General features: G+C 49.6%; 2 protein-coding genes and 1 pseudogene across 5 annotated transcripts in view; 2 read left to right on the forward strand and 1 right to left on the reverse strand.

Moving 5' to 3' along the window:
- LOC122552966 (V-type proton ATPase subunit B-like) overlaps nucleotides 1-497 on the forward strand; it is a 177,795-nt gene extending 177,298 nt beyond the window's left edge. Inside the window, exon 14 of the mRNA XM_087991994.1 lies at nucleotides 14-497. Coding sequence (XP_087848120.1) covers nucleotides 14-177 — 164 coding nt within the window. The 3' untranslated portion in view covers nucleotides 178-497. The remainder of the gene's footprint in view (nucleotides 1-13) is intronic.
- Nucleotides 498-5,925: 5,428 nt separating this feature from the next.
- The window catches only part of LOC122546768 (shootin-1-like), a 110,748-nt gene continuing 97,942 nt past the window's right edge, over nucleotides 5,926-18,731 (forward strand). For 3 of the 4 annotated variants that reach the window (XM_087996717.1, XM_087996775.1, XM_087996831.1), the window contains exons 1-2: nucleotides 5,926-6,039; nucleotides 10,186-10,229. In XM_087996717.1, coding sequence (XP_087852843.1) covers nucleotides 5,982-6,039; nucleotides 10,186-10,229 — 102 coding nt within the window. In that variant the 5' untranslated portion in view covers nucleotides 5,926-5,981. The remainder of the gene's footprint in view (nucleotides 6,040-10,185; nucleotides 10,230-18,731) is intronic. The other variant, XM_087996867.1, reaches the window with a different exon arrangement.
- LOC148152254 (uncharacterized) lies at nucleotides 15,932-17,249 on the reverse strand (annotated as a pseudogene).

Here is an 18,731-nt window from a genome sequence, read left to right on the forward strand (position 1 = left end):
ATTTCTGTCTCAGGACCTTATGAGAACCGGTCAATCTTCGATTCCCTGGACATTGGGTGGCAGCTGCTACGGATTTTCCCGAAGGAGATGCTGAAGAGGATTCCGGGGAATATTGTGTCTGAGTTCTATCCGCGGGAGTCCCGGGAGAACAAGGAGGAGAGCAGCACCCACCTGTGAGGACCTCCCACCCAACCCCACCCCACCCCACCCCACCCCACCCCACCCCACCCCACCCCACCCCCTACCTCTCCCTCGCTGACAATCTGCCCCCTTCTTCAAGGCCAGGAAACACCCTCTGTCTGCTCCCCTCACTCATCCCACACCCCTTCCCCTCACTCCCCCTCCACTCACTCCCCCTCCCCTCACTCACCCCACTCCCTACTCTCCCCACTCCCCTTCCCCTCACTCCCCCCACTCCCTGCTCCACCTGCTCCCCCACTCCCTGCTTCCCTCACTCACCCACTCCCCCTCCCCTCACTCACCCCTTCCCCCTCTCCTCACTCACCCACTCCCCCTCCCCCTCCCCTCACTCACCCACTCCCCCTCCCCTCACTCACCCACTCCCCCTCCCCTCACTCACCCCACTCCCCTTCCTCTCACTCCCCCACTCCCCTTCCCCCACTCCCCTTCCCCCCACTCTCCCCCACTCCCTGCTCCCCCCACTCCCTGCTTCCCTCACTCACCCACTCCCCTTCCCCTCACTCACCCACTCCCCCTCCCCTCACTCACCCACTCCCCCTCCCCTCACTCACCCCACTCCCCTTCCTCTCACTCCCCCACTCCCTGCTCCCCCCACTCCCCCACTCCCTGCTCCTCCCACTCCCTGCTCCCCCCACTCACCCCACTCCCGGCTCCCCCCACTCACCCCACTCCCTGCTCCCCCCACTCACCCCACTCCCCTCACTCTCCCTGCTCCCCTCACTCCTCCCACTCCCCCTACTCCCTGCTCCCCTCACTCCCCCCATTCCCTGTTCCCCCCACTCACCCCACTCCCTGCTTCCCTCACTCACCCACACCCCCTCCCCCTCCCCCCACTCACCCACACCCCACTTCCCTCACTCACCCACTCACCCTCACACCGTCCTCACTCCCCCTCCCCTCCCCTCCCTCACTCAGTCCCCCTCACTCCCCCCACACCCTCTCCCCCTCACTCCCCCCACTCCCCCTCCCCCCTCACTCCCCCCTCACTCCGCCCTCACTCCCCCATTCCTCCTCTCCCTCCCCTTCACTCCCCCATTCCCCCTCTCCCTCCCCGTCACTCCCCCTCCCCCTCCCGTCACTCCCTCCCCCTCTCCACCCACTCCCTCCCCCTCCCCCTCACTTCCTCCCCCTCACTCCCCCCTCACTCCCCCACTCCCCCACTGCCCCTCCCCCTCACACCCCTCCCTCACTCCGCCCTCACTTTCCCATTCCCCCCTCACTCCCTCCCCCTCTCCGCCCACTCCCTCCCCCCTCCCCCTCACTCCCTCCCCCTCACTCGGCCTTCACTCCCTCACTCCCCCTCCCCTCACTCCCTCCCCACTCCCTCCCTTCCCCCATTCCCCCAGCGCCCATTTGCCCTCCCTTACTCCTGCTCACTTTACCCGGACAGTCCCACTTACTCCCCCTCCTCTCCCCTCGACATCTCCCCTCTCACCCACTCCCCCCACTCCACTCCCCTCACCTCTGCTCCTATCACACCCCAGCCCCTCACTCTCTCCTCCCCCTTTTCTACCACCTCAGTTCCCCCTATTCCTCTCCTCTTGCCCCCACCTCACCCCACGTGCCCTCTCTCCCCGCTCCTAACTCCTTCCCTCAGTCCCCCCTCTCTCTCCCCACCACCCTCACTCCTCCCCTCACCACACCGCCCCTCTTTTCACTCCCCTCGCTCCCTCTCCCCTCACTGCTCCCTCACACTCCCTCTCTCCTCACTCCCCTCTCTTCCCCCTCCCATCACTTCTCCCCTCACTCTCCTCCTCTCGCTGCCTTCCCCTCACCCCACTCACTCCCCACACTCTCCCCTCCCTCACTTCCCCACCTCAACCTCTCAAACATTTTGCTGTGCACTCCATCACTGCTGACTCCCTCACATTCCTTGCCCCCTCCCCCAATTCCCTCCCGTGATCCTCTGTCCCCTTGTCCCTACCTCCATCACCCACTCTTCCCACAATTCCCTATGCTGACACAACGTGGAACAATGTTTTGTTCAAACTCAGTCTTTAAATAAACAATCTATCAAGTTATCCTCGATATTGTCCCGTGGTCTGATTGCTCTCTACCCTTTTCAGAAACAATAAATTCCTGGGTGTGTCTTTGTGTGTGAGCAAGTGTAAGTGTGTGTGTGAGACCGAGTGTGTGAGAGAGTGTGTGTGTGTGTGAATGAAGAGTGTGTGTGTGAGCGAGTGTGAGAGCGGGTGTGAGAGAGTGTACATGTGTGAAGATTTTGTGTGTGAGAGAGTGTGTGTGTGAGAGAGAGTGAGAGAGATTGTGTGTGTGAGAAGAGTGTGTGTGAGAGAGTGTGTGCACGTGTGTGAGCGAGTGTGAGAGGGAGAGTGTGTGTGTGTGTGTGAAGAGTGTGAGAGAGAGACTGTGTGAGCGTGTGTGAGAGAGAGAGGGAGTGCGTGTGTTTGTGTGTGTGTGTGTGTAAAACAGCCTTGAGGGTTATTCCTGTGTAACAGTCCCTGAAGGGCTGAATGGCCTCCTGCTTTTATGTGGACGAGCCTTGATGGGCTGAATGGCCTCCTGCTGTCCCTGTGTAACAGCCTGGAGGGGCTGAATGGCCTCCTACTGTTCCTGCAGTGCAGTTTCTGGTAATTTGTTGGAGCTGAGACCATTTTGTGCCTCTCACGATAATAACTCCCGCAGCATCACCATCTCAGGCCTAACCCGATATTTCTAATTAACAACAGCCTGACGTGAGGTTGGTTAAGCTGCTCTCTGTCACTTCTTTATTCAACTAAATCTGTCATTCACCACTTCCACATCAGCAGCTCTCACCTTGCGGAGCGTCCTGTATGGGTTTCTGAAAGCAGGAACAAAGATCACTGTGAGCAAGAACGAGGAACAGGCTCACTTACAGCGTCTGTCATGACCTCTCGCTATCCCAAAACCCTTCACAAGCAACCGTCTCAGGAAATCTGTGGTCAGCAAACTCCCACAAACAGAGTTCTAATGGAGAGTCACTGGACCCGAAACGTTAACTCTGTTTTTCTCTCTCTCTCTTACAGATGCTGCCAGACCTGCTGAGTTTCTCCAGCGATTTCTCTTCGATTTGTTTCAGATCTCCTGGTTCTGCTTGATCCCACAAACAGCAGGAGGACAGTGATTGGATAGGATGGATAAATATCAGATTAGATTCCCTACAGTGTGGAAACAGGCCCTTTGGCCCAAAAAGTCCACACCAGCCGTCCGAAGAGTAACCCACCCAGATCCATTCCCCTACCCTATATTCACCCCTGACTAATGCACCTAATACTATGGACAGTTTATCTAACCTGCACATCTTTGGATTGTGGGAGGAAACCCACGCAGACACGGGGAGAATGTGCAAACTCCACACAGGCAGTCACCCAAGGCCGGAATCGAACCTGGGACCCTGGTGCTGTGAGGCAGCAGTGCTAACCACTGAGCCGCTATGCTGTCTGGACTCTGTGGGATCTCCCTCACTCTTTTTGAAATAGTGACCGACTTACAACCGCCTGCGGGGGGGAGGGGGCGTAGACAGGTCCTTAATTAAAGAAAACCCAAAAAGAACTGCAGGTGTTGTAAATCAGAGACTAAAACAGAAGTTGCTGGAAAAGCTCAGCAGGTCTGGCAGCATCGTGGAGATGATGCCAGAGTGAAGTCCTCTCAAAATAAATGACATTGTTGCATTTGCTTTCCTAACTACTGACTCAACCTGCAAGTTGATCTTGAGAGAATCCTGGACTAGGACTCCCAAGTCTCTTTGCACTTCAGACTTCTGAATATCTCCCCATTTAGTAAACAGTCCATGCCTCTATTCTTCCTACTAAGGTGCATGTCTTCAACTTTCCCACGTTATACTCCATCTGTCACTTCTTTGCCCACTCTCCTAACCCGTCCAAATCCTTCTGCAGCCTCCCTTCCTCCTCAGTGCTACCTGTCCCTCTACCTACCTTTGTATCATCTGCAAACTTAACCAGAATGCCCTCAGTTCCTTCATCCAGATGGTTAGTGCTGTGTAGTGTATTACATAGCAATAGGCTGCTCAGTGACACCCAGTGTGGGTTCCACCAGGGTCACTCAGCTCCTGACCTCATTACAGCCTTGGTTCAAACATGAACAAAAGGGCTGAACTCCAGAGGGGAGGGGAGAGGGACAGCCCTTGACATCAAGGCTGCATTCGGCCAAGTGTGACATTGAGGAGCCCTAACAAAACTGGAGTCAATAGGTATCAGAGGCAAACTCTCTGCTGGTTAGAGTTATACCGGACACATAGGATGATGGTTGTGGTTGCTGGAGGTCAGTCATCTCAGCTCCAGGTCAACTCTGCAGGAGTTCCTCAGGATTCTAGGCCCTGCCATCTTCAGCTGCTTCATCAATGACCTACTCACCATCATAGGGTCAGACATGTTATCCCTCTGTCTCTGGGCACAGTGTAATTTCACACTGTGTTATCCCTCTGTCTCTGGGAACAGTGTAATTTCACACTGTGTTATCCCTCTGTCTCTGGGCACAGTGTAATTTCACACTGTGTTATCTCTGTCTGTGGGAACAGTGTAATTTCACACTGTGTTATCCCTCTGTCTCTGGGCACAGTGTAATTTCACACTGTGTTATCTCTCTGTCTGTGGGAACAGTGTAATTTCACACTGTGTTATGTCTCTGTCTGTGGGAACAGTGTAATTTCACACTGTGTTATCTCTCTGTCTGTGGAAACAGTGTAATTTCACACTGTGTTATCCCTCTGTCTGTGGAAACAGTGTAATTTCACACTGTGTTATCTCTCTGTCTCTGGGAACAGTGTAATTTCACACTGTGTTATCCCTCTGTCTGTGGGAACAGTGTAATTTTACACTGTGTTATCTCTCTGTCTCTGGGCACAGTGTAATTTCACGCTGTGTTATCCCTCTGTCTCTGGGAACAGTGTAATTTCACACTGTGTTATCCCTCTGTCTGTGGGAACAGTGTAATTTCACACTGTGTTATCCCTCTGTCTGTGAGAACAGTGTAATTTCACACTGTGTTATCCCTCTGTCTGTGGGAACAGTGTAATTTCACACTGTGTTATCCCTCTGTCTCTGGGCACAGTGTAATTTCACACTGTGTTATCCCTCTGTCTGTGGGAACAGTGTAATTTCACACTGTGTTATGTCTCTGTCTGTGGGAACAGTGTAATTTCACACTGTGTTATGTCTCTGTCTGTGGGAACAGTGTAATTTCACACTGTGTTATCCCTCTGTCTGTGGGAACAGTGTAATTTCACACTGTGTTATCTCTGTCTGTGGGAACAGTGTAATTTCACACTGTGTTATCCCTCTGTCTGTGGGAACAGTGTAATTTCACACTGTGTTATCTCTCTGTCTCTGGGAACAGTGTAATTTCACACTGTGTTATGTCTCTGTCTGTGGGAACAGTGTAATTTCACACTGTGTTATCTCTCTGTCTCTGGGAACAGTGTAATTTCACACTGTGTTATGTCTCTGTCTCTGGGAACAGTGTAATTTCACACTGTGTTATCCCTCTGTCTCTGGGCACAGTGTAATTTCACACTGTGTTATCTCTGTCTGTGGGAACAGTGTAATTTCACACTGTGTTATGTCTGTCTGTGGGAACAGTGTAATTAACATTTATCTGCATCTGTCATCCTCTGTCTCTGAGCTGTGTAGTTACTCTGTCCTCCTTTCGTTCTGTCAGAATTGGTGACCGCTTAATTTATAAATTCCTACTTTCACTTCCTTGAAATTTGCATGCTTCTAACTTTTACTTGTGTGGCCCAGCCGCCTCAGTCCCTTTTCCAGATTTTGTTTGATGGGGCTGCCATGGATAGCGTTGGTTGTGGTTGGATTATAGAGCATGCCAACTCACCACGACTCTCAGGTACCTGTACACTGTTTTACCTCTCTCTCAGGGACTGGACAGAAACAGCGCTGGGTTACTGTGGAAGATTGAGGCTGATCTCTCTTTCTGAGGATGATCTCTACACTCACTCGCTGCTCTGCTGCTGATTGTGAGAGTGTTCCAGCATTGTCTGAAGTCTGATCAGAGAGGCTCTTGCTGATAAGTTCAGTCTGATTTATGTCCTGGTTCTGTAAGGCCAGGCCTGTCACTGTCTGAATGGAGTAAGCACTCACTCCAACTCCTGAACTTAACAGGACAGCGCCAGACAGAGTCAGCACAGGCATATGAAAGAGCAGTCATGCTTGATAAAACCATTGCAGTTTATAGAGGAGCTTTATATTAGCGAGAGGATAATTATTGGAGTAGGATTTACTGAACAGAAATATACTTATCTGGGATAATCAGCATGGTTTTGTTCAGGGGAAGTCTTGTCTCACGAATTTGATGGTGTTTTTTTTTAAGGAAGTGATGAAGGTGAGTGATGAGAGATTGCCGGTATGAATATTGTTTACACCAACTAACTAAAGAATTTGACAAGGTCCGTCATGGCAGGCTGATACATAAAGTGAAGTCACATGGGATCTGTGTTGAGCTGGCAAGGTGGATAAAGAACTGGCTTTGTCCCAGAAGGCAGAGGGGAATTGTGGAGTGTGTCTTTATCCGACTGGAGATCTGTGACCAGCGGTGTTCCATTGGGATTGGCGCTGGAACCCCTGTTGTTCGTAATATTTATAAGTGATTCAGATGAAAATGTAGGTGGTCTGATTAGTAAGTTTGTGGTTGACATAAAAATAGAGTTGTAAACAGTGAGGAGGTTTGTCAAAGGGCATAACAGGATATGCATCAGTTGGAAAATTGGGTGGATAAATGGCAGATGGAGTTTAATCTGGGCAAGAGTGAAGTGAAGCATTTTGGGAGATCAAATACGAGAGGAAAGTACACAGTAAATGTGTGGAACCTAGTTATACAGAGGGATCTTGGGGTGCGAGTCCAGAGCTCCCAGAAAGCGACAGCACAAGTGGATAGGGTGGTAAAGATGGCATGCTTGCCTTCATTGATCAGGGCATTAAGTATAAAAGTTGGCATGTTATGTTGCAGCTGTACAAGACTCTAATAAGGCCACTTTAGAGTATTGGGTACAGTTCTGGTCACTGCACTAAAGGAAAGATGTTGATTTGATTTGTTTATTATAGTCGCATGCACCTAAGTACAGTCAAAAGTTTTGTTTTGTGAGCAGTATAGGCAGATCATAGCAAACAAGGACTATGATCTATGTTGGGCTGGGGTGACAAAGTTAAAAATCACGCAATACCAGGTTATAGTCCAACAGGTTTACTTGAAAGTACAAGTCCCAAATAAACCTGTTGGACTATATCCTGATGTTGTGTGATTATATCCTGATGTTAAAGGAGATACGTCAGGTAGGTTATTTACAGAGAGGGTGGTAGGTACCACTGTCAGCGGAGGTCTTTTAGCAAGTAATATGGACTTTTAAAAGACAATTTAGTAATAGCTATGCCATTGGTTTGTAGGCAGAGTTGAAGTCCATGGAACAATAAGGAGAGTGGCATCATGTTTCTGAAGTCAAGGGAGTGACATGACATAATCAGCAGTGAGCAACGAAATTAAACATAACATGCTGGGAATACTTAGCAAGTGTGAAGAAAGAGAGAAAGAGAGAGAGAGTTCTTGTTTCAATCTGTGCCCTTCGGTCAGATCTGATCAAAAGTACTGAGAGTGATTACTCAGACCAAAGGAGGAAGCTATAATGTGGGATTTCCCAGGGCTCAGGACATGGACTACTGCTTTACTTGATCCCCATTTAGCAAATAATCTGCTCACTGATGCCCAGTCTGTATTCCGCCACTCAGCTCCTGGTCTCATTACAGCATTGGTTCAAACATGGACAAGAGAACTGAATTCCAGAGGGGAGGGGAGAGGGACGCAGGTTCAAGGTGTGAGGTGGGTGGGGGGGGTAGTTTATAAGAGATCTATGAAGCAGTGTTTTACACAAAGGGTGGTGAGTGTCTGGGGCGTGATGCCAGAGGAGGTGGTGGAAGCAGTGACAGTCCTGGTCATCCAGGCCACATTTAACATCAAGGTGCCCAGGCAAAACTGGCATCAATGGGTACCGGGGAGGGGGCAAACTCTCCGCTGATTGCAATCATCACTGGCATATCGGAAGATGGCTGGAGGTCAATTAACTCATCTCCAAAATGCAAGACCTTAGCAATATTCAGATTTGATTAATAAATGGTCAGATCACCCCGTCCACCCAAATGCCAGGAAATGACCATCTCCAATAATAGACATTCTGAAGGGTCCTGCCCGAAATGTTGACTCTCCTGCTCCCCTGATGCTGCGCTTTTTCCAATGTCACACTTTATCGAATCTAGTTACCAGCCCCTTGACATTCAATGGTTTCCGTGCTGTACCGCTCTGTGACTGTGTGACTCTGACCTGCCCTTGTCCCGAAAGTATTAACATGGCCAAGAGAGTTGAGTTTCTGGTCAATGGGAAACTCCAGGATGCTGATCATACTTCTTGTTCCTTAATGCTTGAAAAACAAAGTGAAAACATTGCGTTGCTCAACACATTTACGGGAATGTTCTGCACCAGCTTGTTCCTTTCCTTCAGCTTCCTCCTGACACGTGGCCCCCTCAGTAACTGTAAATCATGCTGGGCCCACAGCCTAGGTTCTGAGGATGGAGCACAGGGCCTATCGGCAGGCTGACAAAGAGCTCCTAATGAGGTAGGAGCTTACTTGTTTAGGAAACCGATTGGACAACGTCACTCTGTGACGTTCACTCTCCCGTCAGCATCCAATTAGGCACTGTGTCTCAGCGGACAGTGCTCCCTCCATGAACCAGAGGGAGTCAAGCCCCACTTCAGAGACATATGCCGGGTTTCTGGAATGATGGGTTTGGAGGGATATGGTCCGGGTGCTGGCAGGTGGGACTAGATTGGGTTGGGATATCTGGTCGGCATGGACGAGTTTGACCAAAAGGTAAGTTTCCGTACTGTACATCTGTATGACTCTACGACTCTATGACTCCAGAGGGAATTTGTTTTAATGGTTTACAGGACTTTGGGTGTCACTGGCTGGGCCCAGTATTTATTGCCCGTCCCTAATTGCCCCTTGAGAAGGTGGGGGTGAGCTGCCTTCTTGAACCGCTGCAGTCCATGTGCTGTGGGTTGACCCACAATGCCCTGAGGGAGGGAATTCCAGGATTCTGACCCAGCGACAGTGAAGGAACGGCGATATATTTCCAAGTCAGGATGGTGAGTGGTTTGGATGGGAACCTGCAGGAGATGTTGTCCCATGCTGTCTTTGTCCTTCTCGATGGAAATGGTCGTGGGTTTGGAAGGTGCTGTCTGAGGATCTTTGGTGAATTCCTGCAGGGCATCTTGTAGATGGTCCCCCCTGCTGTTACTGAGCATCGGTGGTGGAAGGAGGGGATGTTTGTGGATGTGGTGCTGGGCTGCTTTGTCCTGGATGGTGTCGAGCTTCTTGAGTGTTGTTGGAGCTGCCCCCATCCAGGCAAGTGGGGAGTATTCCATCACACTCCTGACTTGTGCCTTGTAGATGGTGGAAAGGCTTTGGGGAGTCAGGAGGTGATAGACATTCGATAAAGCGTGACATTGGAAAAAGCACAGCAGGTCCAACCCGTCCAGGCCCAACCTAATCTATTCCCATTTGCCAGCATTTGGCCCATATCCCGCTAAACTCTTCCAATTCATATACCCATCCAGATGCCTTTTAAATGTTGTAATTGTACCAGCCTCCACCACTTCCTCTGGCATCTCATTCCATACACGTACCACCCTCTGTGTGAAAAGGTTGCCCCTTAGGTCTCTTTTATATTTTTCCCCTCTCACCCTAAACCTATACCCTCTAGTTCTGGATTCCCCCACCCTGGGGAAAAGACCTTATCTACTTATCCTATCCATGCCCCTCATGATTTTATAAACCTCGATAAAGTGGTGAGAGGTCAGAGAGCACCGACTGACTGGACCATTAGCTATAAGCATTGAGACAGGTATGATGGACAGAATGGCCTCCTCCAGTGCAGTGTGATTCTCTGATTCTCTGTTCTAATCTGTTTCTATGTGCCGCCACTGAAGAGAGTGATCAGCACCTTCACAGACTCCTGACGGATGATGGAGAGGTGAGTTAACAGGGGATCAGGAATGTGGGAAACGTTGCCCTGAACGGAAATGGAATGATTTAATGCACTCAGCCACTTGTGTGTTTCTGCCTTTGAAAGTACCACTAACGTCCCAGTCTGCAGGGCAGTGCTGTTGTGTTTACATCACTCCATCTAGTACACATTAGCAAACACAGGCCATTCACCCCATTATGTCTGTGTCTGCTATCTAATTAATCCCACTCCCCAACACTTTCTCTAAAATCCTGCCAAGCTTTCTCGTTAACTTTCCTTTTCCCAATTACTGATGCAGGATTTTCCACTACCCTTCCACGTATTGAATCACAGATCAAGGTAAACGGAACTTCAGTTCCCACTCCCTGCATTTGAGAATTTCAATTCTTGCTTTGCTAAGTTTGGAAATTAAAAGGATTGTTTCAGTAAAAGTACTCCTGAAGTTGTAGATTATCCATCAGCTCCAACCTCATGTTCTTGAGCGAAAGAATTTTATTACATCGTTACCTAGTCTGGGGGTCACCCGTGACTATATTCCCAAAGCTCTCTATCAGCAGGCAGCCCACTTCCCATCAGGCCCAGTCTCACCTGAAGGTCTCTGTGTGATGACCAGCCTCCTGATGTTTTGCTCCTTGGGCTTTCTGGGGTATAACTGGGACCAAGCCGGAGGTCTAGCATGGAGGACAACACAGGCCTCAGGCCTGCTCAGGTGTATGGATTGTTCGCTACACCTCTGATGGTCCCTGAACTGGGCGAGCAGTGATTCCAAACAAGGTGAGGCCTTGAAATCAGGCCATTTCCTCATATTCCTCTGGAACCTGGCAGGTGCAGGCATGAAAAAAATAGATCAAACCAAGTAATAAACAGAGACAATGCTGGAGGAACTCAGCAGGTCTGAGGCTGTGGAGACACCATGTGAATGATTCCAGTCCAGAATCAAAGGAAATAAAGTAGCATTTGGAAATGGAGGTCCTCCATTCTCCAAGGTACAGACGGGGTGGGAATAGTGTCATTCACAAGGATTACTGACACAATGAGCTTCCAATAAGCACAAGGTTAGGACAGGAGTGAGCATCCCAGATTAAGGAGGCTAGACATTGGATTATCAAGAGAGGAATGTGAGTGCACTGTAGCAGAGTTATTGTACAAGGAAACCTTGTTTTAGTGAGAGAGACAGGGGATTAGGAACCTGTTTTCAGTCCTGTGACTGTTTTTCTAAACTGGTTTGTTTTTTGTTATTAAACATTATCTAGTTCTTGAATTCTCACATTGAGACCATTTATTAACATCCTAACTCACATGGAAGTGGCTTTCTTGTGAATTGTATAAGTCAGGGTATTAGTAAACTGCTTCGATGTGAGGGTCAGACTGTTAGAAATTTGTGTTTCAGTGTGAAAGTACTTTACTAGAAAATGGTTTTGATGTGAGAGTGGAGTTATTAGGAAACTTGTCAATTTTTGGTGTTAATGTATTATAAAATTGGGTTACGATCGGAGGGTTAGGGAAGCGAAACCTCTGATTTGATGTGTGAGTTATACAATTCAGTACAGCACAGGAGCAGGCTCTTCAGCCCACCAAGCCTGCACCGATTCCTAATCCTTATGTAGACCCGACACCCCGCGCTGGCCTATTACCTGCCCTCGACCTCTTCATTTCCAACTGCTGCCGGGACATTAACCGCCTCAACCTGTCTATCCCCCTCCCCCACTCCAACCTCTCACCCTCACAACGCGCAGCCCTCCAATCCCTCTGCTCCAATCCTGACCTCACCATCAAGCCAGCGGATAAAGGGGGCGCGGTGGTAGTCTGGCGCACTGACCTCTACATCGCTGAAGCCAAACGCCAACTCGAGGGCACCTCTTCCTACTGCCCCCTCAACCATGACCCCACCCCCATCACCAAACCATCATCTCCCAGACCATACAGAACCTCATCACCTCAGGAGATCTACCACCCACAGCTTCCAACCTCATAGTCCGGGAACCCCGCACTGCCCGGTTCTACCTCCTTCCCAAGATCCACAAGCCTGACCACCCTGGCCGACCCATTGTCTCAGCATGCTCCTGCCCCACTGAACTCATCTCTACCTACCTCGACACTGTCCTATCCCCCCTAGTCCAGGAACTCCCCACATACGTTCGAGACACCACTCATGCCCTCCACCTCCTCCAAGACTTCCGTTTTCCCGGTCCCCAATGCCTCATCTTCACCATGGATATCCAATCCCTCTACACCTCCATCCGCCATGACCAGGGCCTCCAAGCCCTCCGTTTTTTCCTCTCCAGACGTCCCCAACAGTACCCTTCCACCGACACTCTCATTCGTTTGGCCGAACTGGTCCTCACCCTTAACAATTTCTCCTTCGAATCCTCCCACTTCCTCCAGACCAAAGGGGTAGCCATGGGCACACGTATGGGCCCCAGCTATGCCTGTCTCTTTGTTGGCTATGTAGAGCAGTTGATCTTCCGTAATTACACCGGCACCACTCCCCATCTCTTCCTCCGCTACATTGATGACTGCATTGGCGCCACCTCGTGCTCCCGCGAGGAGGTTGAGCAATTCATCAACTTCACCAACGCATTCCACCCTGACCTTAAATTTACCTGGACCATCTCTGACACCTCCCTCCCCTTCCTGGACCTCTCCATCTCCATTAATGACGACCGACTTGACACTGACATTTTTTACAAACCCACCGACTCCCACAGCTACCTGGATTACACCTCCTCCCACCCTACCTCTTGCAAAAATGCCATCCCGTATTCCCAATTCTTCCGCCTCCGCCGTATCTGCTCCCAGGAGGACCAGTTCCACACAGAACACACCAGATGACCTCCTTCTTTAGAGACCACAATTTCCCTTCCCATGTGGTTAAAGATGCCCTCCAACGCATCTCATCTACATCCCGCACCTCCGCCCTCAGATCCCACCCCTCCAACCATAACAAGGACAGAACGCCCCTGGTGCTCACCTTCCACCCTACCAACCTTCACATAAACCAAATCATCTGCCGACATTTCCGCCACCTCCAAACGGACCTCACAACCGGGGATATATTTCCCTTCCTACCCCTTTCCGCCTTCCGCAAAGACCGTTCTCTCCGTGACTACCTGGTCAGGTCCACGCCCCCCTACGACCCACCCTCCCATCCTGGCACCTTCCCCTGCCACCGCAGGAACTGTAAAACCTGTGCCCACACCTCCTCCCTCACCTCCACCCAAGGCCCCAAAGGAGCCTTCCACATCCATCAAAGTTTTACCTGCACATCCACTAATATCATCTATTGTATCCGTTGCTCCCTATGCGGTCTCCTCTACATTGGGGAGACTGGACGCCTCCTCGCAGAGCGCTTTAGGGAATATCTCTGGGACACCCGCACCGATCTACCCCACGGCCCAACATTTCAACTCACCCAGGTTAAAAACAATGACTGCAGATGCTGGAAACCAGATTCTGGATTAGTGGTGCTGGAAGAGCACAGCAGTTCAGGCAGCATCCAAGGACCAGCGAAATCGACGTTTCAGGCAAAAGCCCTTCATCAACTCACCCTACCAATCTGCTGACGACACGGAGGTCCTGGGCCTCCTCCACCACCACCCGAAGCCTGGAGGAAGAACGCCTCATCTTCCGTATCGGAACACTTCAACCCCAGGGCATCAACATGGACTTCACCAGTTTCCTCATTTCCCCTCCCCCCACCTCACCTCAATTCCAACTTTCCAGCTCAGCGCTGTCCCCATGACCTGTCCTACCTGCCAATCTCCCTTCCCACCTATCCGCGCCACCCTCCCCTCTGACCTATCACTGTAAGTAATCTAATCTATCACCTCCATCCCCATCCCCATTCACCGATTGTACTCTTTGCTACCTTCTCCCCAACCCCACCCCACTCCATTTATCTCTCCATCCTGGAGGCTTCCTGCCTCTATTCCTGATGAAGGGCTTTTGCCCGAAACGTCGATTTTCCTGCTCCTCGGATGCTGCCTGAGCTGCTGTGCTTTTCCAGCACCACTCTAATCTAAACCCCAACACATATTGCCCATGTGCGGTTTGAATCGCTCAGTTTGCCCCTGTCCATGTGTCTATCAAAATATGCCTTAAAATGTTGCTAATGTGCCTGCTTCCATCTCCATCACTGACAGTGCATTCCTGGCACCCATCACCCTCTGGGTGAAAAACATTGATTACATTACATTACAGTGTGGAAACAGGCCCTTCGGCCCAACAAGTCCACACCGACCCGCTGAAGCGAAACCCACCCATACCCCTACATTTACCCCATACCTAACACTATGGACAATTTAGCATGGCCAATTCACCTGACCCTGCACATCTTTGGACTGTGGGAGGAAACCGGAGCACCCGGAGGAAACCCACGCAGACACGGGGAGAACGTGCAAACTCCACACAGTCAGTCGCCTGAGGCGGGAATTGAACCCGGGTCTCAGGCGCTGTGAGGCAGCAGTGCTAACCACTGTGCCACCCGTGCCGCCCACACTTCTCTCGTAAACTGTCCCCCCCTCACCTTAAACCTGTGCCCTCTTGTAGTTGATGTTTCTATCCTGGGAAAAGTCTCTGACTCTCCATCCTATCTATGCCTCTGATAATTTCGTAGACCTTTATCTGGTCACCCCTCAGGCTCTGTTTTTCCAGTTAAAACAATCCGAGTTTATCCAATCTCTCCTCATAACTAAATCATCCAGACCAGGCAACATTCTGGTAAAACCTCTCTGCACCCACTCCAAAGTCTCCATATCCTTCTGGTAACGACACGATCAGAACTGGATACAATATTCCAAATGTGGCCGAACTAAAGTTTTATACAGCTGTAACATAACTTGCCAACCTTTATATTCGATGCCCTGCCTGATGAGTACAAGCGTGCTGCATTCCTCTTGAACACCTTATCCAACTGTGCTTTCACTTTCAGGGATCTGTGGACCTGTGCATCCGGATCCCTCTATGTCTCAGAGTTCTGCCAATTATTAATCATACAACACCAGGTTATAGTCCAACAGGTTTAATTGGAAGCACATTAGCTTTCGGAGCGACGCTCCTTCATCAGGTGATTGTGGAGGGCTCAATCGTAACACAGAATTTATAGCAAAAATTTACAGTGTGATGTAACTGAAATTATACATTGAAGAATTGATTGTCTGTTAAGCCTTTCATCTGTTAGAATACAGTGATAGTTTCACTTCTTTCATGTGTAAATCACAAAACCTTTTTTTAAAAATTGCATTCTCGGGTTAGCTGTTAACAATGGTGATAGCTAGACAATATGTTGAAGGTGTTAGCCCCCTGTGTTCTCTGTCTATGTCATGATGTTTAGATTGATTCTAATCTAAAAAGTGAGATAATGGAGTTTTACATGAATGCATGCAGTTTTTGAGCAAAGTACAATGTAACCCTGCAAGTACAAATTCACTCCACAAAATATATGTGGGCATGTGGGTCTTTGTCTGTCTGTGTGTGTCTGTCTGGGTTGGGGGTTGTGAGTGTGAGAAAGTGTGTGTGTGTGTGTGTGGTGAGTGCAGAGTGTCTTAAGTCTGTGAGGGGGTGCATGTGTGAGTGTGGGAGTGTGTGTGTCTGTAAGGGTGTGCGTGTGTGGGTGTCTGTGTGTGCGTGTATGTGTGTACCCGTGTCTGTGTGTATGTGAGAGAGTGTGTGTGTAGGAGTATCTGTGTGTGTGTATTGTGCAATGGTGGTCACCTGTAGTGTAACAGGAACTCAAGGTCCCGGTTGAGGCCCTCCCTATGGGTACCAAACTTAGCTATCAGCCTCTATTCCAGCCACTTTTCGCTGCTGCCTGTCCCGAAGTCCACCTTGGAGGATGGTCACCCGAAGGACCGAGGCTGAATGCCCTGGACCACTGAAGCGTTCCCCAACTGGGGAAGAACCCTCCTGTCTGTTGATTGTTGTGCGGTGCCCATTCATCCGTTGTCGTAGCCTTTGCTCGGTTTCCCCAATGTACCATGCCTCTGGGCATCCCTGCCTGCAATGTATAAGATAGACAACGTTGGCTGAGTCACATGAGTACCTGTCATGTACACGGTGGGAGGTGTCCCCACGTGTAATGGTGGTATCTATGTCCACAATCTGACATGTTTTGCAGCCTCCACCGTGACAGGGTTGTATGGAGTTGTCCTGAGAGCCGGGCAGTTTGCTACAAACAATGATCTGTTTGAGGTTTGGCGGTTGTTTAAAGGCAAGTAGTGGAGGTGTGGGGAAGGTCTTGGTGAGGTGCTCATCCTCATTGATAATGTGTTGCAGGTCACGAAGAACATGGCATAATTTTTCAGCCCCTGGGAAGTACTGAACAACGAAGGGTACCCTATCAGTTGCAGCCCGTGTCTGTCTCCTGAGGAGGTCATTACGGTTCCTTGCTGTGGCACATCGGAACTGGCGGTCAATAAGTTGGGCATTGTACCCCGTTCTTGTGAGGGCATCCCTGAGTACTTCCAGGTGTCCGTCACGTTCCTCCTCATCTGAGCAGATCCGGTGTATGCGTAGGGCTTGTCCATAGGGGATGGCTGTTTTAATATTTGGGTGGAAGCTGGAGAAGTGTAGCATTGTGAGGTTGTCTGTGGGTTTGTGGTAGAGTGTGGTGCTGAGGTGTCCATCCTTGATGGAGATGCATGTGTTCAAGAATGAGACAGACAGTCGAGAGTAGTCCATGGTGAGTTTGATGGTGGGATGAAACTTGTTGATGTCACTGTGTAGTTTTATCAGTGACTCCTCGCCATGGGCCCAGAGGAAGAAAATGTTATCAATGTACTTGGTGTACAATGTTGGTTGGAGATCCAGCATAGAGAAGAAATCTTGTTCGAACCTGTGCATAAAAATGTTGGCATATTGGGGTGCAAATTTGGTCCCCATGGCTGTTCCGTGTGTCTGGATGAAGAATTGGTTGTCAAAGGTGAAGACGTTATGATCGAGGATAAAGCGGATGAGTTGTAGGATGGTGTTTGGAGACTGGCAGTTGTTGGTGTTGAGTACTGAGGCTGTTGCCACAATGCCACCCTTATGGGGGATGCTGGTGTAGAGAGCGGAAACGTCCATTGTGACGAGGAATGTTCCCGGTTCGACTGGTCCATGGTTGCTGAGTTTCTGTAAGAAATCCAGGGTGTCGCGACAGAAGCTGGAGATCCCCTGTACAATAGGTTTCAAGATGCCTTCCACATAGCCGGAGAGATTCTCACACAGGGTCCCATTGCCCGACACGATGGGACGTCCCGGTGTGTTGGCTTTGTGTACCTTTGGAAGGCAGTAGAAGTCACCTACACGAGAAGCAGGTGGGATGAGGGCGCGTAGGGAGCTCTGAAGGACTGGATACAAAGTTCTGATCAGTGTGTTTAATTCTCGGGTGTGTTCTTTGGTCGGATCAGCTGGTAGTTGCCTGTAGTGTTCCTGGTTGTTCAGTTGTCGGTACACTTCCTTGCAGTAATCTGTTCTATTCTGAATGACAATGGCTCCTCCTTTATCTGCTGGTTTGATGACAATGTTGTGATTGGTTTTGAGAGCCTGATGGCTCCAAAACATGACTCTGGATCAGTGGTGCTGGAAGAGCACAGCAGGTCAGGCAGCATCCAAGGAGCTTCGAAATCGACGTTTCGGGCAAAAGCCCTTCATCAGCATCTGTAGTCATTGTTTTTACCTCCAAAACATGACTGCCAATTATTGTATAACTTGCACCTGAATTTGATCTTCTAAAATAGATCACCTCACATTTGTTTGGATTAAACTCCATCTGATATTTCTCTGTCCAAAATCAACAATTTATTTATATCCCACTGTATCCTTTGACAATTCTCCTCACTATCTGCAAATCCACTAATTTTGGTGCCATCCGCAAAATTACTAACCAGACCACCTACATTTTCCTCCAGATCATTTATATATATTACAAACCACAAAGATCCCAGCACTGATTTCAGGAATTAGAAACCTGTTTCAGTGTGAGAGTTAGGGAATTAGAAACCTGTTTCAGTGTGAGAGTTAGGGAATTGGAAATCTGTGATTCAGTGTGAGAGTTAGGGAATTAGAAACCTGTGATTCAGTGTGAGAGTTAGGGAATTAGAAACCTGTGATTCAGTGTGAGAGTTAGGGAATTAGAAATTTCAGGCAGCATTTCAGGCAGCATCCGAGGAGCAGCGAAACACACTTTTCTAATTCTGGATCAGTCGGGCTGGAAGAGCACAGCAATTCAGGCAGCATCCGAGGAGCAGGCAAAATCCTGTCCTCGGATGCTGCCTGAACTGCTGTGCTCTTCCAGCCCCACTGATCCAGAATCTGGTTTCCAGCATCTGCAGTCATTGTTTTTACACTTTTCTAATTCCCTAACTCTCACACTGAATCACAGATTTCCAATTCCCTAACTCTCACACTGAAATAGGTTTCTAATTCCCTAACTCACACACTGAAACACAGGCTTCCAATTCCCTAACTCTCACACTGAAACAGGTTTCTAATTCCCTAACTCTCACACTGAAACAGGTTTCTAATTCC

The sequence above is a fragment of the Chiloscyllium plagiosum genome, unplaced genomic scaffold (assembly GCF_037043375.1).
Source record: "Chiloscyllium plagiosum isolate Xiang-an unplaced genomic scaffold, Cpla_swu_hap1 HiC_scaffold_1, whole genome shotgun sequence".
In the NCBI taxonomy this organism is placed as follows: Eukaryota; Metazoa; Chordata; class Chondrichthyes; order Orectolobiformes; family Hemiscylliidae; genus Chiloscyllium; species Chiloscyllium plagiosum.